The sequence below is a fragment of the Conger conger genome, chromosome 3 (genome assembly GCF_963514075.1).
Source record: "Conger conger chromosome 3, fConCon1.1, whole genome shotgun sequence".
Taxonomy (NCBI): Eukaryota; Metazoa; Chordata; class Actinopteri; order Anguilliformes; family Congridae; genus Conger; species Conger conger.
The window spans coordinates 79,225,770-79,248,538 of NC_083762.1; the positions used below are offsets into that span (position 1 = coordinate 79,225,770).

The following is a 22,769-nucleotide window of genomic DNA, read 5'->3' on the forward strand; positions in this document are numbered from 1 at the left end:
AACAGATTAAATGGCAGGTCTTTGTGCTTCAACAGACATGGTCACAGTGCTGAGCACAGCCATGAACAGAACCGGAGATGAATAACAGACACGGTCACAGTGCTGAGCACAGCCATGAACAGAACCGGAGATGAGTACTGACGTGCCACAGAACTTTCAAGCAAACTTGTGCAAGCTGTTGCAGAACATTGCTTAACCACTGTGGTTGATACTGCCTCTTTTTTTAGCCATTTCCTGTTCACATAACTTGTAGAAAGGCTAGATAAAAAGGACTGTGAAGGGCAGAAGTTAGACACAAGTAACCACAAGGGCTGTGTAGGGCAGAAGCCATGGGGATGGTACTTTGGTGGACCCTACTCTGGATATCGAGATACTATCACATACTTTCAGCTGAGGGTGAGTCTCTCTTTCTGCCTCAATCATTTTTCTATGTACTTATTAATATACTGTATAAATCCTACAAGGATGTAGATAGAAAGATAGATACATAGATAGATAGATATATACTTTATTCATCCCGAGGGACATTTTAGAATGTAAGATTTAGGATGTAATCAAATGTACAATAACTGAACAAAATCGTAATGGACAAATAGTTCATTTATAGCACTACAGAAAGCTAAGCTATCTTACAGTCATATGAGTGGGCATGGTGGCACAGTGGTTAGCACTGATTCCTGGAAGAAGCAGGTTCTAGGTTTGAGTCCTGGAAGAAGCAGGTTCTGGGTTTGAGTCCTGGAAGAAGCAGGTTCTGGATTTGAGTCCTGGAAGAAGCAGGTTCTGGGTTTGAGTCCTGGCCAGCCCGGATCCTCTCTGTGTGGAGTTCTGTGTGCATGTTCTCCTCGTGTTCACATGGGCTTCCTCTGGGTACTCCGGTTTCCTCCCTCAATCGAAAAGACACATAGCCCAGGCTCTACTGATGAAAACTAGCCCCCTTGGATAACTCTGGCACATTTGCCAGACATGTTATTAATGTGCAAGTTTTCTATTCAAAAGGAAGTAACACAGGAAGTTGCAACATACTGCCTTTCAGTGAAATGCTTCCGCAGATTCCAGACAGTTACTCAGACTTTTAAAATATGGAATTATATGAAATTATGAGTGATAAAGTCTTTAATATTGTTATGTACACTCCATGCATCCATCCATCCATCCATTATCTGAACCCGCTTATCCTGATCAGGGTCGCAGGGGGGCTGGAGCCTATCCCAGCATACATTGGGCGAAAGGCAGGAATACACCCTGGACAGGTCGCCAGTCCATCGCAGGGCACACACACCATTCACTCACACACTCATACCTACGGGCAATTTAGACTCTCGAATCAGCCTAACCTGCATGTCTTTGGACTGTGGGAGGAAACCGGAGTACCCGGAGGAAACCCACGCAGACACGGGGAGAACATGCAAACTCCGCACAGAGAGGCCCCGGCCAACAGGGATTCGAACCCAGGACCTCCTTGCTGTGAGGCGGCAGTGCTACCCACTGCACCATCCGTGCCGCCACACACTCCATGCAATGATGTACAAATTCATGAAGTTGCAGTAACACAGATGATCTAGAGGTCTACAAGTATTCCATACATGACCCACAATGCTGCAAGTTTACAGAGGCTCAAAATGTTCATTTATGTGGAAACAGTTCTACTTTCTGTTTGCCCGGGTTTCCATGAATTGCTGTATATACCTTTCATTTCAGGTGATTTTTTGGATAGGATTAATGTTATATCTCTATTTATAGTCCTGTATCAGATTAACTTGGGTCTAATCACCTGGGTTTAATAAAGTAACTGCAATTTAACTCCATACTGAAATTAAATATAATCATGAAGCAGTTGGATCTGTGTCTAAAAAAGCCTACCCTGGATCCCTCCATCATCCAGAACTACCGCCCGGTATCTCTTCTTCCTTTCCTTTCTAAAACTATAGAACGAGCCGCTTCTACTCAACTTTCTTCCTTCTTTTCTAACAACAACCTGCTAGACCCCCATCAGTCTGGCTTCAGATCGGGCCACTCGACAGAGACTGCGCTCCTCTCCGTCAGTGAGTCACTTCATGCCGCACGAGCAGCCTCCCTCTCCTCTATCCTCATTCTTCTAGATCTCTCTGCTGCCTTCGACACTGTGGATCACTCCATCCTCCTGTCTGCCCTGTCAGCAACGGGCATCTGTGGCACAGCCCTGGACTGGATTGAGTCCTACCTCTCTGGTCGCTCCTTCCAGGTTGCCTGGGCTGGTTCGGTATCGACACCTCGGCCCCTCGCCACAGGAGTTCCCCAGGGCTCAGTCCTTGGCCCGCTTATTTTTTCTCTCTACACTCGCTCCCTTGGCCCTGTGATCACTGCACATGGGCTATCCTACCACTGCTATGCGGACGATACCCAACTCTTCGTCTCGTTCCCGCCGTCTGATACGCAGGTCTCAGCCCGTATCTCTGCTTGCCTGAGGGACATCCAGAGCTGGATGGACAACCACCATCTAAAGCTCAACCCAGGTAAAACTGAAATGATAGTCATCCCTGCTAATACCTCTCCCCATCTGGATCTCTCCATTTCTCTCGGGGATACCACACTCACGCCGTCACCCAGTGCAAGGAACCTCGGCGTGGTGATGGACAGCAGACTGTCCCTTTCCGAGAACATTGCGGCGGTGACCCGGTCTTGCAGGTTCTTCCTCTACAACATACGGAGAATCCGCCCCTTTCTCACCCCCTACTCGACCCAGCTCCTGGTCCAAGCGATGGTTCTGTCCCGCCTGGACTACTGCAATTCCCTCTTGGCTGGCCTCCCAGCGTCCGCCATCAGACCCCTCCAACTCATCCAGAATGCAGCAGCTCGTCTGGTCTTCAACCTTCCCAAATACTCACACGTCACCCCCCTGCTTACTTCCCTCCACTGGCTGCCTGTCATGGCTCGCATCAAATTCAAAACATTGGTGCTAGCCTTCCAAGCAGTTAAAGGGTCTTCCCCAGCTTATCTGCAAAAAATCATCAGACCCTACACCCCTGCCAGACCTCTTCGTTCAGCCTCCACAGGCCGCTTGGCACCTCCCCCTCTCAGAACCCCCACCTCACGCTCACGACTACTGTCTGTTCTGGCTCCACGGTGGTGGAACGAACTCCCCGTTGAGGTCAGAACTATAGAATCTCTCCCCACCTTCAAGCGCAAGCTGAAGACGCACCTCTTCAAGCAGCACCTCTCCCCATCCCTCCCTACCTCCCTGTGAACCTTAATTGTTGTCTCTGTGACTTGCTTTGTGTATCGGTATTTTTAGTTGGCTAGGTAAGCAGTGTTTGGATAGTTAACTTTGGTGACTTTTGCTCTGTTTGTTTGTTTGTTTGTTTGTTCCAAAAATATGTTTTTGATATGTTGATATGTTTCTCTTTCTGCAGTGTTGGTGCAGCACAAATACTTCATTTATGGGGATTATCAGAAGGTCTCTCTACAAGCCCCTGCTGAGCCCAATGGGAAAGAATTCATCTGGGAGTGGACATCTTATGACGGACGATACACAAAAGCTTGTGTAATAACTATGCAGTCCAATGGAAAGTATTCATGGAATCTTAATGGGCCCATTTCAAAACAAGGAAAGTATGACCTTTCTCTGGAACCAGAGTTAGAAAATGCAGGAGTTTTTACTTTCATTCAAACTAAACCAGAGAAAGTTAATCTGGTGCAGTTTGAAGTGTTTGCTGTAGTAGGTAAATTTGCTCTTTCCTACATTTTGTAAATAATGACTGTACTGTAAACAAAATGTCTTTTTTTTAGATATATACAGAGTCTTGACGTGTTGTGTGTTAAGAGATGCTCTTCACTGTTTTGATGGCTGGTTATTTGTGTTACTGTCACCTTCAACTGTTCTGGCCCTTCTCCACTGATTGGCGTATTTGCCAGCAGATCAGCTGCTCACTGGATGCTTTTTGTTTTTCGCACTATTCTCTGCAAACTCCAGAGACTGTTGTGCTTGAAAATCCCAGGAGATCAGCAGTTTCTGAGATACTCCAACCCTGTCTGATACTTCTGATATTTCCGCGGTCAATCACATTTCTTCCCCATTCGGACATTTGTTATGAAAAACAGTTGAACCTCTTGACCATGTCTGCATTCTTTTATGCATTTAGTTGCTGCCACATTATTGGCTGATTAAATATTTGCATTAACAAGCTGGTGTACAGGTCTACCTAATAAAGTGCTCAGTGAGAGTATATCATAACACAAAGTTATAGTTACAGTCAGGTCCAGAATTATTGGCACCCTTGATGAAAAATGAAAGAAAAAAAGGTGGAATGGAATAAACAACACAGACAATAACCTTTTTGTTGTTTTTAAACACATGCTAAAATGATATACTTTCATTTAAAAAATTTACTCTCATGTTTTTATGTTTTGTTAGTAATCAATATTTCTGAAACCCATTGATGTCAAAATGATTGACACCCTAAACAATGATAGTAAATAAAATCAAACAAACTTAAATTAGTAACTCAATTTTATGTATTTAGCTTATCTCAGTCTAAAGGACGGACATACATTATGTCATTCCATCACTTCCCATTTTATTACAGTACAACAGTGCGCTGCATGCATGCAAAATCCCTTTGTAATCCATCATCATGGGAAAAGTCAAATATCTGTCAATTGAAAAGATGCAGATTGCAAATGAACTTCCCAAGTTAGGAAAAAATATATATATAAACTTTTAAACATGCCATTTAAGGCAAAAATCAACAAATGTCTAACATATGGAATGGTTACAAACTTGCCAGGAAGATGGTGCAAGTGCAGATGGTGAGGAAGATGATGAGAGAGAACCCAAGGATCACTGACTTGAAGAGGGTTTTGCATCAGTACAAACCCAAGGAAATCAATCATCTTTAAACTAGGGGTGTGAACAGTTAAACGTTTAAGCGGTTAACCGAAACTGATCATTCTGGACCTGACTGTACATCTTGTATTGTACGTTCAAAAATGTTAAATCTGAAATCAGATTCAAACTAAACCAGACAAAGCTAATTTCAGGTTGAAGTGTTCATGATAAAAGGTACATTTGCTGCTTTACGTAGTTCAAAAATGCATACGTGCATTGGAAACATATTTCTAATTTCTTATTATTTCTTATACTATGTGGAAGAAAAAGATCATAACGCAAAGTTTTAAAAAATCTTATTTTTAAGGGTACATAGCACACATGAAATTCACAGTTTTGCACATAACACAATGATGTGATGAAAAGGTTTACCCTTCTCTAAATCAACGCTCTTCTCTCCTGCAGTGAAACCATTACACACTCTCAGAGCACTTGAAGGATCTGATGTGGCCATGAGCTGTGAGGTATCCCACCTTCCAGATTCAGCTACACTGGCCTGGGAACGGGACAGAGAACCCACTGCTAACACAACGCTGCTCTACAACAACACTGCCCACATCATCATCCACAGTTTTGACGAACACAGTGAGGGAACCTATAACTGTACACTCCGACGGAACGGAACGCTTATTTTCAGCATTCCCAATGAACTTAAAGTCACCAAGGGTATGATACTCTGCAAGCAGCTCTCATCCCATTCACAGAAGCAGCTTCAGGTTTAACTGTTTTAACTCCTCCCCTATTTTGAAAGGTTTGTCAGAAGTAGTCTGTGTAGTGGCAATTGATCCCTATATAACAATTAGGGCTAGCAAAGGTTTCACACATTTGACCTACTTTATAAAGGTTAAAGGTACGATAGGTAATTTTGTCATTCTAATGGTCAAGAGAGGAATAGCAGCAACAAACAACCTCAAACCACAACACTGTTTATCCCACCCCTTCCCTGTAAACATGCTGACCTTGAAACGCCATTGGCTGTGGCAATTGGAGCCAATTTCCAACCAATGAACTTGAATTACTGTATAGCTGTGCAATGTTTTGGTACAGAGTGTCAGTGCATCAACTGCATATTTTGAAACCCGAATATAAGGACTATAAACACAGGCAGAGGATCAGTCAACATGTTAGTGAGCCTTTGTTAATGATAGGAAGGGATTTACAATGCCATCCACCCATACAGGTGGATAGTGGAGGTGGGATATTTTTCATGGGCTATTCTGGAACGAGGCTTTCACCAGCTCTGTGTCAGTTGGATTGACTTACACTCTGTTTGTTTCGTTTTTTGTTTATTTTTTGTTTTTGCTCACTACCAGCTGTAGTACATGCGCCAACTGGACAGAAAGTAATTCTAACCACAACTTTATTCCTCAGAAACACTTGGAACACAGCACACTCTGTACAGAGGGAGTCTGAACAGCAGTGAGGCGGTGCTAATCTGCCATTCTCTGAGCTCATACACAAACGCCTCCTGGTCTTGGGCGCCAGTGTCTGAGACACAAGCAATCCCTGTGGCCTATGCTGGTAAACACAAGAAGGCTTCAATTTCCATGGAGATGGACAAAGAGAGAGTCTCATCTGATGTCTATGATGGGTCTAAGTTTACTCTGAAAATCTCACCAGTGAAGTTTGGAGACAGCGGAAGGTACACCTGCTTTTATGAAATAAACAGGATGGCTGAAATAAATCTGGTAACTATTCAGGGTAAGTTTGCAGTTCAGATTTAGTTTTAGCTTACATGATTTACATAACTGAATAAATAATAGGTACACGTCAACATGATGCTTATTAAATGAGTGTTTTTGTCAATAATATTCATCATCATAGGCAAACAGGAAGCAACAGAAGTGTTTATCCAAAGCCAGGTAGTGCTCTTCCCAGAAACCTCATTCGTAATAATGGATGATATCTGCATGAAAATATTTCAATAAAGAAATAATGGATAAACTCAACCAAAGTGCTAATGCAAAGTAATATAGTCAGTGCACTTTACTGGCACTTCATTATTAATCAATGATATCTACAGGTAAATTATTTTTTTGCAATTTAAAAAATATATCCATTAATTAAATAATTAATTAATCCATGTTCATGTGCTCTCTCAGTCTCAACAGAGCCCCCTGGTGGTCTGTCCAGGAATCAGCCAGTTGTGCTGAACTGTGAGATATCGCAGGTGATTGGGACTGTGACCCTGGCCTGGCTCCAGATGAAGGGGGGCAGGGGGGAGCTCGTAAAACAGGAGGTCCTGACAGAGAGATCCCCAAAAACGATGCTCAAGCTCACCCTGCCCAGCCTCACTGAAGACCAGCTACACTGGGCCTGTGTGGTGTTCACAGGGAGCCTGCTCAGAGAACAGGTCCCCCTGCACCTCACACTGCCCAGCAAGCAAGGTACAATCCTCCAGCCATAGGGATGGGTTAGGCCTCTGTTCCCACTAACAGCCTGCTAGTGACACCTTCCAACCACACCCTCCTCACGCACTGCACAGCTTTTTTCATGGGGAGTCAACATGAGCAACATGGCGGTCTCATGCTTAAGCTGGTTTTAAGATACAGCAGTTTGAATCTGAGAACAGACAACATCAGACACACTGAATCTGAGAACAGACTACATCACACACACTGAATCTGGGAACAGACTACACCAGACACACTGAATCTGAGAACAGACTACATCACACACACTGAATCTGAGAACAGCCTACATCACACACACTGAATCTCAGAACAGCCTACATCAGACACACTGAATCTGAGAACAGACTACACCAAACACACTGAACCTGAGAACAGACAACACCAGACACACTGAATCTGAGAACAACCTACATCAGACACACTGAATCTGAGAACAGCCTACATCAGATGCACTGAATCTGAGAACAGACAACCTCAGACACATTGAATCTGAGAACAGACTACATCAGACACACTGAATCCGAGAACAGACTACATCAGACACATTGGTTCTTAGAACAGATTACATCACTCACACTGAATCTGAGAACAGACTACCTCAGACACACTGAATCTGAAAACAGACTACATCAGACACACTGAATCTGAGAACAGCCTAGATCAGACATACTGAATCTGAGAACAGACTACATAAGAGACACTGAATCTGAGAACAGACTATATCAGACACACTGAATCTGAGAACAGACTACATCAGACACACTGAATCTGAGAACAGACTACATTAGACACACTGAATCTGAGAACAGACTACATCAGACACACTGAATCTGAGAACAGGCTACATTAGACACACTAACCCCATGTTCCCTCTCACACAGGGTGGAGCACTGAGACAGTGGTCAGGGTGGTGATTGTAGCGCTGGCCACCCTGGGGATGCTATTGGTTCTGAGGTGGTACTGGTCCTGGACGAGACGCCAAGCAAGTAAGGACACTCGCACTGGGACACAACAGCCAAGCACTCAACATCTTTCAGCTTTGAAGGAAGACAGGGGACCATGGCCCTGAAACCAACTGTTCAAAGTATCTTATCACTGGACATAGGCTAAACTCAGACCCTTTTCTTCTTAAGTTTACAAACATCTACAGATTGGCTCAAAGTCTAATTTAAGTCTAACCACTGTGCTGCCTGTAACTTAAGCCAAAGAAACCACTTCCAGATTTCACCATCAACGGTGTCTGATAAAGACTGAACAGTTTTAAATTTCCACTGATTTCACCATCAACGGTGTCTGATAAAGTCTGAACAGTTTTAAATTTCCACTGATTTCACCATCAACGGTGTCTGATAAAGTCTGAACAGTTTTAAATTTCCACTGTTGCAGGTGAACCTGAGTCAGCCCAGCCTGAGGAGTGACCAGAGCAGCAAAGCCCTGCAGGACCAATGCAATGGTGAGCCTCCCTCCAACGTACAGCTCTCACTGACGCACACAGATTAGTCTCTAAGCTGTGCAGAGTGATCTGGACATACTCGTAAGATTAAATTAAACTCAAAGTTCCTGCAATGCAAACCACAGAGGAAGTGTACCTCGGCTGCCTACACAACTTAATGAGCGACAAAGGAACTCACACTCCAGTATCACAACAAAACTCTCCAGAAAGGCAGCGATATGAAGGATAAACTCATTTTAAGAAGTTGTAATAAGACATAATGGGCAACGTGCAAAATATTTTCAGTTCATAGAATCAATATCAGTGCTTGTCAAAAGTAAAACAGACATAAACATCTCCCCTTCCCCACATCCTTAGCTAAAGGGCCACAGCCTGCAGCTGACTCACTGATCTGCAGGAACCAGCAGAATTGCGTTGTCTCTCCTGTTTCATGGTGTCATACCTCCTGTACACCTAAAGTATTGATGAGTGATTAAGAACAACCTTCCTGTTCACGCTCAATGAGATTCTGATTATAATGTTTGTTTAAGAAAATAGTGTTTTCTTTCTGTAGTGATTTTTACAAAGCGCATTGTTACAGAGCAACATTACACAAGTCCGGGCCTGTACTTTACTGGCTGTAGATTACATCTACAAAAATATCATTGAAAAAAAGATTGTTTGTAGATTTGAATTTTCGATGTCTTGTTTTTTAAATATTTTTTGTTATATTTGGAAAATGTAAAACACCACATTTTTTAAATGTTTCTCTTGATGGTTTTGTGAGTTTATTTTCCCCTTGTTGAAATAGCTCTGCATATTCTGTACATTTTCTAAATCAAACATGTCATTAGGATTTATTTTCTATTTGTTTTTCTGTTCCTTTGCATCACAAGGGCAATGTGTTGGTTGTTGTTGTTGTTGTTGTTGTTGTTGTTGTTGTTGTTGTGATTTGTGTATTATTATTATGATTATCATTATTATCACTGCTGTGACTGCAGGCCAACATTATCATTCCCCCTGCCCTCTACCTGCTGTGGGTGCTGTCACCACACCTCTCTCAATAGCTTTGCAAAAACAGTTTGTACGTTCTCCATTTTTAGCCATTTCCTGTAAAGAGTACCTTGTAGAAAGGCTAGACTCCAGTGACAAGGGCTGCACAGAGCATCAGCCATGGTAGATTTTCTTTTTAGCCTTTAAGGAGTAAGATCATAATTATGTAATCAGCATGTTCATATATTTACACAATCACAGTGCTTATTATTTTATTTCTGTATTATTTTATCTACAATGTGTTGTCTTTGTAATTCTGTAATTGGCTTAATGCAAAGCCTTTGAGCTACATTTTATGTATGAAAGGTGCTTTATAAATAAAGCTTAATATTATTATAATATAATATATTATATTAAATTACATTATATTCCTGAACTTTGGAATGTCTATCTAAAAATGTCTATCATTGAAAGAATGCAGTTCTTGAACACTGTCCTAGAAACAGTCCAATAAAACAATAGCTCAAATGGATTTTTATTCATAAGGTAGTGAGTGGGAGTGGGCCGGACCATTTATAATTTCATGAACAAGACCCACCTCTGCACTTTTTATAGTGTTCTCCCAGCTCAGCCAGTTGTGTCTTCTTAGGACAGAGGAGTGGTGATGATTGTTTGTCTCTCTGTCCAGGGCCTTCAGGGCTTGTTTGTACACAGACTCAGTGGGTTTCAGAGTGCTTTTGCTTGCTTGTACCCAACTTGTCAAGCAGGATGTCGGATGAGATTCTTCACACGTCATGATGCATTCATGTGAAGTTTCACGGCTTCAGTGGTGAAACAGTTCCTAATACATCTATGTTTAGACAGTTTCAACTTTTCTGTATTTCCTCTTTTTTTAATCCGAGTGTCGAGAATCCGGGCGGCCTGTAGCGTAGTGGCTAAGGAACATGACTGGGGCCCGCAAGGTCGGTGGTTCAATCCCCTGTGTAGCCCCAATAAGATGCGCACAGCTGTTCTTGTCTCCCGCTTAGTCTAATCAACTGTACATCACTCTGGATAAGTGCATCTGCCAAATGCCATTAATGTGATGTCATAACTAGGTAATAACTCAGCGGTATCTTTGGTTTTCCCCGGATACACAGACATGTGGATCAGAAGAGTCTGCAGAGAAGAAACATGCAGACAATAATATTAAAATATTACATCTGTTCACAAAATAGAACATCATGTGGTGACCTGTAGTTAACAGGTTAAATGGCAGGTCTTTGTGCTTCAACAGACACGGTCACAGTGCTGAGCACAGCCATGAACAGAACCGGAGATGAGTACTGAGGTGCCACAGAACTTTCCAGCAAACTTGTGCAAGCTGTTGCAGAACATTGCTTAACCACAGTGGTTGGTACTGCCTCTTTCTTTAGCCATTTCCTGTTCACATACCTTGTAGAAAGGCTAGATACCAGTAAAAAGGGCTGTGAAGGGCAGAAGTTAGACACAAGTAACCAGAAGGGCTGTGTAGGGCAGAAGTTAGACACCAGTAAGAAGGCTGTGTAGGGCAGAAGCCATGGGGATGGTACTTTGGTGGACCCTACTCTGGATATCGAGATACTGTCACATACTTTCAGCTGAGGGTGAGTCTCTCTTTCTGCCTCAATCATTTATCTATGTACTTATTAATATACTGTATGAATCCTACAAGGATGTAGATAGAAAGATAGATAGATAGATAGATAGATAGATACTTTATTCATCCCGAGGGACATTTTAGAATGTAAGATTTAGGATGTAATCAAATGTACAATAACTGAACTAAATCGTAATGGACATATAGTTAATTTATAGCACTACAGAAAGCTAAGCTATCTTACAGTCATATGAGTGGGCATGGTGGCACAGTGGTTAGCACTGATTCCTGGAAGAAGCAGGTTCTAGGTTTGTGTCCTGGAAGAAGCAGGTTCTGGGTTTGAGTCCTTGAAGACGCAGGTTCTGGGTTTGAGTCCTGGAAGAAGCAGGTTCTGGGTTTGAGTCCTGGAAGAAGCAGGTTCTGGTTTTGAGTCCTGGAAGAAGCAGGTTCTGGATTTGAGTCCTGGAAGAAGCAGGTTCTGGGTTTGAGCCCTGAAACTCCGGTTTCCTCCCTCAATGGAAAGACACATAGCCCAGGCTCTACTGGTGAAAACTAGCCCCCTTGGATAACTCTGGCACATTTGCCAGACATGTTATTAATATGCAAGTTTTCTCTTCAAAAGGAAGCAATACAGTGCTTCTGCTGATTCCAGGCAGTTACTCTGTGTACTGTATAGAAAAAACTTTTTTTAGATAATAGACACCCAGTGAGCACTTTATTAGGTATTTACTAGACTTATTTTTTAGACTTATTAAGTTTTCTGCTGCTGTGGCCTATCCAGAGGCTTGACGTGTTGCGTGTTAAGAGGTGCTCTTCACTGTTTTAATGGCTGGTTATTTGTGTTACTGTCACCATCAACTGTTCTGGCCCTTCTCCACTGATCGGCGTTTTTGCCTGCTGATCTGCTGCTCACTGGATGCTTCTTGTTTTTCGCACTATTCTCTGCGAACTCCAGAGACTGTTGTGCTTGAAAATCCCAGGAGATCAGCAGTTTCTGTAATATTCCAACCCTGTCTTGCTCCAACAATATTTCTGCGGTCAAAGTCACTTAAATCACATTTCTTCCCCATTCGGACATTTGTTATGAAAAACAGCTGAACCTCTTGACCATGTCTGCATTCTTTTATGCATTTAGTTGCTGCCGCATTATTGGCTGATTAAATATTTGCATTAACAAGCTGGTGTACAGGTCTGCCTAATAAAGTGCTCAGTGAGTGTATATCATAACACAAAGTTATAGTTACAGTCAGGTCCAGAATTATTGGCACCCTTGATATAAATGTAAGAAAAAAAGGTGGAATGGAATAAACAACACAGACAATAACCTATATGTTGTTTTTAAACATATGCTAAAATGATATACTTTCATTTAAAAACATTTACTCTCATGTTTTAATGTTTTTTTATTAATCAATCATTTCAAAATGATTGACACCCTAAACAATGATTGTAAATTAAATCAAACAAACTTAAATTAGTAACACAATTTTACGTATTTAGCTAATCTCAGTCTGAAGGACGGACGTACATTATGTCATTCCATCACTTCCTGTTTTATTACAGTATAACAGTGCGCAGGCATGCAAAATCATCCATCATCATGGGAAAAGCCAAATATTTGTCAATTGAAAAGATGCAGATTGCAAATGAACTTCCCAAGTTAGGTAAAAAAAAATTAATAAACTTTTAAACCTGCCATTTTAGGCAAAAATCTACAAATGTCTAACATATGGAATGGTGTCAAACTTACCAGGAAGAGGGTGCAAGTGCAGATGGTGAGGAAGATGATGAGTGAGAACCCAAGGATCACTGACTTGAAGAGGGTTTTCCATCAGTACAAACCCAAGGAAATCAATCATCTTTAAACTAGGGGTGTGAACAGTTAAACGTTTAAGCGGTTAACCGAAACTGATCATTCTGGACCTGACTGTACATCTTGTATTGTACGTTCAAAAATGTTAAATCTGAAATCAGATTCAAACTAAACCAGACAAAGCTAATTTCAGGTTGAAGTGTTCACTATAAAAGGTACATTTGCTGCTTTACGTAGTTTCAAAAATGCATACGTGCATTAGAAACATATTTCAAATTTCTTATAATTTCTTATACTATGTTGAAGAAAAAGATCATAATGAAAATCTTATTTTTAAGGGTACATAGCACACCTGAAATTCACAGTTATGTACATAACACAATGATGTGATGAAAAGGTTTACCCTTCTCTAAATCAACGCTCTTCTCTTCTGCAGTGAAACCATTGCACACTCTCAGAGCACGTGAAGGACCTGATGTGACCATGAGCTGTGAGGTATCCCACCTTCCAGATTCAGCTACACTGGCCTGGGAACGGGACAGAGAACCCACTGCTAACACAACGCTGATCTACAACAACACTGCCCACATCATCATCCACAGTGCTGACCAACACAGTGAGGGAACCTATAACTGTACACTCCGACGGAACGGAGCGCTTATTTTCAGCGTTCCCAATGAACTTAAAGTCACCAAGGGTATGATACTATGCATTTATGGAGCATTTACAAAAGCATTGTTATCTTTTTTCATAACCAGTAACTGTGAAGCACAGTTTTCAGGCTAAAGTTAAATCAAAGTACTGTGACCCGAGCCATCTTAAGACTGTGTAGTTGTGTACACATATTTCTTTATGTAAAAATGGTTCAGATATACACCACTGGTGATGTATACAGGTGGGCGACCACGAGTTGGGCTGGGCTGTCAAATCTGGTGCTTGGTCGTCCGTACGACTACCACAATGGTTTATGACTTGACCAGCTTCAATACACAATACACAAATGTGCAAATTCCACTCAAGACCTCTTGTGTTTGTAATCATTCACCAGAGCAGATAGTTGTTGGGCTGGGCTGCTGAAGGGCTGGTTGGTGGCTCATTCTGTGGTCCATGGAGGAGTCCCACTGTCTCAGATTGAATCCGGACCATAGCAGTGTACTGTGGCCTGTGACTCCATAGGACAGCGCATAACTGCTGATGGCAGTACCCAGGGTACAGGAGGGTCCAGTCAGTTAGGGGTCCGGGATCATCGTTTTCCAGTGACCCCACGGTTCTGAAGGGTCCCAGAAAAAAAGTACGCTGGTGAAATCACGTGTGAGGGATTGTGCAGCTATAAATAGTCATGTGATATTCCAAGAAACTAGCGAGTGAAGTCACAACACGTGCATTTGTTTATAGGAGGGACATTTTAACGGGTATATTAAATTCCTACAAACAATGCATGCGTGTTTCCATCTGAGACAAAGGTAGTGCGCAAAAAAATGCTAACATCACAATGCAAATGCAGAGTAGAGGCACCATACAGTGTGACTCACCCAATATTAATGACAGTTACTGTTGATGCTAATATACTGTGGGCTTTTTACACTCAATGAACACTTGGTTGGAACACTATTAGGTACCAACAATCATTCCACGGTCAAAATCACATTTATTCCCCTTTCGGATGGTTGATGTGAACATTAACTGAAGCTCCTGACCTGTATCTACCTGATTATATGCATTGCACTGCTGCCACATGATTGGCTGATTAGATAATTGCATTAATAAGTAGGTGTAATAAAGTAAAAATGTTCAGTGAGTGTATATATTTGCTTATTTAATTATTTATTTGTTTGTTTGTGAACTTACACCTTAAAAAGTTCATTAAGAAAGCATATAATGCCAGCATGCCATGTTTGGAGACAGATCTGCTGGGCGGCCTGTAATTGTCACTTGCATGGCTATAATATTTTTCATGAGCCATTCTCTAATGAGGCCTGAGATTTTCCTCTTCCACCAACTCTGTGGGCTACCTGACTTTCACTTTTTTGTTTGTCACTCACTACCTGTAGCAGTAGCAATTGTGCCTATTGTACAAAAAGTAATTCTATCATTCTTTATTCTTCAGGTACATATAACACACACCCCACTCTGTACAGAGGGAGTCTGAACAGCAGTGAGGCGGCGCTAATCTGCCATTCTCAGAGCTCATACACAAAGGCCTCCTGGTCTTGGGTGCCAGTGTCTGAGACACAAGCAATCCATGTGGCCTCAGCTGGTAAACACGAGAATGCTTCAATTTCCACGGAGATGGATAAAGAGAGAGTCTCATCTGATGTCTATGATGGGTCTAAGTTTCCTCTGAGAATCTCACCAGTGAAGTTTGGAGACAGTGGAAGGTACACCTGCTTTTATGAAAGTATCAGAATGGCCTCAATAAATCTGGTAACTATTCAGGGTAAGTTAAATAACAGTATAAATAACAGTATATTTAACATGATGCTTATTGGATTTCCATGTTGTTACATTTGTGTGACTGGCAAATAGTAAGCAACATTGGTAATAATGGAAGCTATTTGAATAAATATTATTTTCTGATAAATAAATGAACAAATAAAATCATTTATAAATACTCCATGTCAATGTACTTCCTCTCAGTCTCAGCAGAGCCCCCTGGTGGTCTGTCCAGGAATCAGTCGGTTGTGCTGAACTGTGAGATTTCGCAGGGGATCGAATCTGTGACCCTGGCCTGGCTCCAGATGAAAGGGGGCAGAGGGGAGCTCGTAAAACAGGAGGTCCTGACAAAGACACCCCCAAAAACGATGCTCAGTCTCACCCTGCCCAGCCTCACTGAAGACCAGCTACACTGGGCCTGTGTGGTGTTCACAGGGAGCGTGCTCAGAGCACAGGTCCCCCTGCACCTCACACTGCCAACAACGCCCATCACTGACCCCGAAAAGTCAGAGGAAGGTATAAACCTCCAACCACATTTCAGCTAATTCAGGTTTAATTTCCACTTTGATACTGTAGGTTTTCACTCCAACCCTAATAAAGCTCAGCTCATTCAACAGCTTGAGATCTCCTTGAGCTACTAATTAGTAGAATCAGGTGTGCCAAATTAGTGTAATGAAAACCCACAGGAAGGTACATCTCCAGGAAAACATGGTTGGACAGCCCTGCTCTAAACCACCTAGTCTTGTGTCGTCAAATGCATTACATTACATTGTTGGCATTTGGCAAACGCTCTTATCCAGAGCAACATACAGTTGATTAGACTAAGCAGGAGACAATCCTCCCCTGGAGCAATGCAGGGTTAAGGGCCTTGCTCAAGGGCCCAACGGCTATGCAGATCTTATTGTGGCTACACTGGGATTAGAACCACCGACCTTGCATGTCCCAGTCATTTACACTAACCACTACACTACAGGCCGCCCCCCAAGGCTCACAAACACACTAGCTAGTCTCGCAACTGATATGAAAACATTTAGGAGTGACATGTCTACCTGTCTCCCCCAAACCTACACATTTGCCTCTGTGAGCATACTTAAGGCTGAAAATAAAGCATTACATTTTCCATACGCCATGATGTTCTCCGCAATTTATTTTCTATTTTATAATTGAATGGAATATGCACTAGTCTCATGTAGTTTGGCTAAATGATGAATATGACTTGACAAATTATACAATTGAATATTACAGCAACAGACTTCATAGGCAGCTGGCTCCCTCTCCTGGTTAATGTTAGTAGTGTATAATGTTTTATGTATTTATTTTAAACTAAAGACTAAACTTTGTCAGGAAATCACAATTAATTATGGCTACATAATTAATGTTAATAATGAATAATAATGAATATTTTCTGATAATATGTGTACTTATGCTATATAGCTAAATTAGGAAATTCGAAAATTAAGCAATTTAATATTCTCATTGTTGGCTTAATAAGGACTAACTTCAATGCAGCTAAATAAGGAAATTGAATGCTCTCCATGTTCTGAGCTCACTTGTTAAGTTTTCTTCTTTTGTGGTAATACAGATGATGGAAGGCGGCTGGTGATCATTTTGGCCTGTAGTGCCGCGGTGTGTGTTGGACTGTTGTTGTTGTTGTTCGGAGGACTGTTGTCTCGCCGTCTGAAAAGAGCAACTGGTAAGAGCTCTACTCTTTGTTCACCGTTCTCTCTCTGACAGAGAAGCAACACTTCCACAGAGCATTCACTCTGAAACATAGCTTTAAACTTTGATAGTACAGTGATATTCTTTAAAAATGCACTTAAATTAGGTTTATTTTTTTGTTCTTTTGCATAATTGATTTGAATGTGGCTATTTCAAATAACAGAGACAGTATTTGATTGATCAGACTAGTGGGGGATCAAGGTAGGGTGGGTAACTAAACTATTCACGTGTAGCATGAGACAGTGCAGTAACATAAGGGGATATATTACATCTCTGGTGAAATAAAACAGCTCAAGCTAGGTTTTTAAACAGCTGGTAGCTGGTTGACCAGTTAGACCAGCTCCATACTAAACATGGTTTGGCCAGCTCAACTCAAAAGTTATGTTTTGAAACAGCCGGTAGCTGGTATTCCAAGCTGGTCATCACTGGATTCTACACCCGGGATTACATTACAGGCATGACGCAGCCCTACTTGCCATCCCACCCGATCTTCTCTGGAGACTCCCGATTTCACTGCCCTCTCGCGGATTCCTCCGCGAGTCACAATTCTCCCGTATTTCTCGCGATTTACAAATTTCTTTTTTTCCCCCTTAATCTCGCTGCGCCGCATTTCAGGCTGGAAACCCCACGACACTAAAATTCCGCTGTTTCCACCCGGACCACAATTCAGCGACACCAAATACATCGTTTCCATGGTTACATGCACGCCCATTTTTTATTATTTTTTTATTATTTTTTTTTATGCACGCCCATTATCGTTGGTATATGTACGAGAACTATCGTATTTGTAAGATAATTTAGTCCTTTGTAGGATATACGGTCAATGAAAAAGAAAAAAAAACTAGAAATGTACGATCATTTTGACAGTTTTGGGCAGGATCCAGCCTGATTATTTATCTATGTCAAATAACGTATTTGGGGAAACTGACCATAAACTGCCATAAATTATCCAATTACATCCCGCCAGACCCTGCTTGGACTTTAATGGTTGTCTTTTAGCATTGTTTTAATACCAAAGCTGTTGATTGTGATACAAATGCAGATTATTTAACTACAAATGACAGTTACTGTCACTGTTAATATGCAGTGATTAAAAAAAACCAAAAACTATGAAATGTACTTATAGGTCTGTATGGCTTGATCACCGTAAATATTCACACAAAATAATTATTCCATAACATGGCTCAGTGCTCCCTGTATAGTAATTTATATCAAGTCGGTTTAAAATGTTTGCTGACATCTTTCTGTCTCTCACACTTCTGTCCACATTAGCAGTTGGAGGGAACGGTGATTCCAGTGCAGCTGACAACGTCTACAGTAACGTCGCAGAGATACAGAACGATCAAGGTAACGTGGATAACTCAACTACTGATATGCTGCATGAACCGGAGCATTCGAGCCTGACTTCATGGGCCAGGTTAAGCCCAGTCCTAGACTAACTCAATTTCTAATGGACATTCTCCATGCAAAACTGGTCAAGGACTAAACTTAGTCTGTGTAACTGGCCCCATACTGTACATTCAAAAATGGGTGTGAAAACATATTTTTACAGACCATTTTTGTACACCAGACTGTACAGTTCTGTCCTCCGAATTGTACAATGTGTGCTTGCGGGGACGTGCACCTGAACAATGTCCCCAAATATTGTATTTTGTATTTTTGTATTATTTATTTTTCCTTTTAAAAGAAAGTGCATTCCTGGTGTTGCCCATGTTTGGTGCATGTGAAATGGAGGAAGGTTATCAGCATTACAATCCGTTTAAAGTCTTTTCTTACTAACAGCAAACCCAGGCACAGCCACAGAGGAGAATGAGAGTGAAGAAATCCAGTACTTGGTATTTTCCCAGACTGCTCCCAGTCACAGTAAGCTTTCAGTGTTACCGTAATTATAAAATGTCCATATTACACTTTTCAACAGTTGTAGAGTTTTCTCCAATTATTGCAACTGGTGTGGCAGCTAAAACTGGGGTCGGCAACCCTGGTCCCGGAGAGCCACACGGTGTGCAGGTTTTTGTTTTCACCTTGAAATCAGCAACCAATGCAGGTGAGGTGAATTAACTGTGTAGTCAACTGCTTTCATTGATCACTTAAGTGCCATGTCACAACCTTAGCCAGCACACCCTGTGGTTGCCGACCCCTGATATAAAATTTGGGCACACATTACATTATAAAAAGGGCAAAAACTCAATTCCAGGAGGGCCGGTGTGTCGGGTGGCTTTTGTTTTAAACGGCTGTCTGCAGCAATGCTGTCCACTCCTGTACTGGACAACAGTAACCTGTTTCCACCAAGGACACGCAGTATGTTCAACCTGCAGCTGTAGCTCCTGGCTTTATCTAATAATTCAGATCTAATAAATGACAAAGTTAATTAAATCATTACAGGCAGGAAACAGTTAGGCCTGTGGTGGCCATCCAATCAGCAAAAGTAATATGTACCACGATGGTCTACAGATGTAGTCTTCTATGTTTCATTTTAAACTTAAAACAGCAACTAATTCATACCTACTAATGCAAGTTCAATGTGTAAGCTATCTAATCAAGTGTTTTTACAGTAATCAGTCAAATAACAATGAAGTCTGTCGCTGTGGCTCCCCAGGATGAGAGATGCACGCAGCTGATCTTGTTCAGATCACAGTTTACGCTCATTATCCCGACTACCATAATTGTAAACACTGTAACAAGCTGTTAATAGTTTTCAATTAGCCGCTTCATGTCCGCTTACCCTTTTACTGTAACATTACACCAGAAACAGATCAAAACTAACCAAGCAGACCTACAATTCTCCACAAACTCCATGTACAGGGCGGCCTGTGGCGTAGTGGTTAAGGTACATGACTGGGACCCGCAAGGTCGATGGTTCCGTCCCCCGTGTGGCCACAATAAGATCCGCACAGCCGTTGGGCCCTTGAGCAAGGCCCTTAACCCTGCATTGCTCCAGGGGAGGATTGTCTCCTGCTGAGTCTAATCAACTGTCAAGTCGCTCTGGATAAGAGCGTCTGCCAAATGCCATTAATGTAATGTTCAGTTTCACAAAGTCTTGCGATTTATGTGCGATGAGTCTACTCAATACTGAGTTGAACACCATGTCCAAGCTGCTCACTTGACCATCCAGAAGGCACCGCTGTTTTCTGGAGATGCACGGCTGAGAATCATATATCATGTTATCTTGAGACCAGGACTGCGATATTTACTTGAGATTGTACTGCAGGTTATATTCATGTGTGTGGTTGCAGGGTGTTGCTACCAATAATGAAGGAATTCAGTAAGCAGAAGAAAGTTATCTTATTGCTATGTAATTACTGTTTGCTCGTTTATTGTTACAGATCCGCACAGACAACGGCAGGATCGGTCTGTAAGTATGCTCCCTGAGATACGCCCGAGAAAACGACCACAATTTAAATACGCCCAGGAATACAAGCACAATTTAAATACGGTGGAGAAGACGAACATAATGTAAATACACCGGACAAAACAAACACAATGTTATGTTGATTTACATTTGTGGATGGTAATGCAGCCAGAGCATATGATGACCTTGTTCATCATCAATTTAAATCCGCCCGAGAAAACGACCACAATTTAAATACGCCCGAGAAAACGACCACAATTTAAATCCGCCCGAGAAAACGACCACAATTTAAATCCGCCCGAGAAAACGACCACAATTAAAATACGCCCGAAAAAACTACCACAATTTAAATCCGCCCGAGAAAACGACCACAATTTAAATCCGCCCAAGACTACAAACACAATTTAAATACGGTGGAGAAAACGAACATAATGTAAATGCACCGGACAAAACAAACACAATGTTATGTTGATTTACATTTGTGTATGGTAATGCGGCCAGAGCATATGATGACCTTGTTCATCATCAATTTAAATCCACCCGAGAAAACGACCACAATTTAAATACGCCCGAGAAAACGACCACAATTTAAATCCGCCCGAGAAAACGACCACAATTTAAATCCGTCCGAGAAAACGACCACAATTTAAATCCGCCCGAGAAAACGACCACAATTTAAATCCGCCCAAGACTACAAACACAATTTAAATACGGTGGAGAAAACGAACATAATGTAAATGCACCGGACAAAACAAACACAATGTTATGTTGATTTACATTTGTGTATGGTAATGCGGCCAGAGCATATGATGATGTTCATCAGCCAGGATGTTTATACGTTCTAAGATCATCTTAACAAAAATGTGCACATCCTATTTCTGCAGGGACAAGATGAAAATGATAAAGTGGTCTATGCAAGCATCTGCAAAACATGATATGCTGCAATCAAATGGATAAACAAAACAAGATCTAGATGTAGATCAAGATCTACATTTCAAACTTGTCTGTACAGTGCAATTCAAATGGAGATGGACGAAGACAATATACCGATGTTTCCATGACCTGTTAATATTTGAATTTGCCACTGTTTCATTCCTTCTGGTAAAAAATAGAAGCTTTTGCCAGTGAAGCATACATTTGTTTTCTGGAAAATATGAATGTCATTGTGATTTTATTCTGGTTGTTTTCTTTAATAAGATAGATAATAGATATATATTTTTTTAAATGGTGTTTTGGTTTTATCTGGGTACTGTGGTATACTCTTCTGTCAGCATGTAATGGAGTACATAGTAACTAAGTAAATAAGTCTAATAAGTACACTTAATATAGTGAATAGTAAAAAAGCTGCACATTGTTCATTATGTAACTTTGAATTGAAGTGTTTTAAATAATAAACTTCCTCCTTTTTTCATAACTGATTCACAGGTGCAGAATATAGCTTTTCAGACACTCAAGGTCTGCCCTGTGTGTGTGTGTGTGTGTGTGTCTGTCTGTCTGTCTGTATGTGTTAGCTTGTGCAATTGTGTGTTCACGCGTGTGCATTTGTGTGTGTTTGGGTGTGTGTGCTTGCCTGTGTGTAGGTGTTCTGCATGAAGTGAAGGTCTAAAATGGAATCGTTATGGTGAGCTGTTCAGAGTGAGTTTGTTCAGTAAGAAATAAGGCTAATTTACCCCTTTTAAAGAGGCATGTGCCCAGCATCAGCCTTTGGCTCTGTAGAAGAAGAATGGATCTTAGTGTAATATTTATTGCAGTCCTAACCCTAACCCACTAATCCCAGGCCTCACTCTAACCCAATAATCCCAGTCCTAACTCAAACCCACTAATCCTAGTCCTCACCCAAACCCACTAATCCCAGGCCTAACCCACTAATCCCAGTCCTAACCCAGACCCACTAATCCCAGTCCTAACCCAAACCCACTATTCCCAGGCCTAACCCCAACCCACTAATCCTAGTCCTAACTCAAACCCACTAATCCCAGTCCTCACCCAAATCCACTAATCCCAGTCCTAACCCGAACCCACTAATGCCAGGCCTAACCCAAACCCACTAATGCCAGGCCTAACCCAAACCCACTAATCCCAGGCCTAACCCAAACCCACTAATCCCAATCCTAACTCAAACCAACTAATCCCA

At 41.7% G+C, this 22,769-nt stretch overlaps 2 protein-coding genes across 3 annotated transcripts in view; both read left to right on the forward strand.

The window, feature by feature from the left end:
- The first annotated feature begins 252 nt into the window (after positions 1-252).
- Positions 253-8,696, forward strand: LOC133123660 (uncharacterized). Its single transcript, XM_061234138.1, has 7 exons — positions 253-396; positions 3,390-3,698; positions 5,270-5,449; positions 6,236-6,565; positions 6,967-7,251; positions 8,160-8,264; positions 8,665-8,696. Exons 1-7 carry the CDS (start codon positions 330-332, stop codon positions 8,694-8,696), a joined length of 1,308 nt encoding a protein of 435 aa, XP_061090122.1. The 5' UTR covers positions 253-329.
- Positions 8,697-15,246: 6,550 nt separating this feature from the next.
- The window catches only part of LOC133124247 (uncharacterized), a 52,370-nt gene continuing 44,847 nt past the window's right edge, over positions 15,247-22,769 (forward strand). Inside the window, exons 1-7 of one of the 2 annotated variants that reach the window (XM_061235264.1) lie at positions 15,247-15,571; positions 15,772-16,083; positions 17,150-17,260; positions 18,559-18,633; positions 19,069-19,149; positions 20,610-20,638; positions 21,520-22,053. In XM_061235264.1, the coding sequence (XP_061091248.1) occupies positions 15,424-15,571; positions 15,772-16,083; positions 17,150-17,260; positions 18,559-18,633; positions 19,069-19,149; positions 20,610-20,638; positions 21,520-21,570 (807 nt within the window). In that variant the 5' untranslated portion in view covers positions 15,247-15,423 and the 3' untranslated portion in view covers positions 21,571-22,053. Of the gene's footprint in view, positions 15,572-15,771; positions 16,084-17,149; positions 17,261-18,558; positions 18,634-19,068; positions 19,150-20,609; positions 20,639-21,519; positions 22,054-22,769 lie in introns of those variants that run through there. The other variant, XM_061235263.1, reaches the window with a different exon arrangement.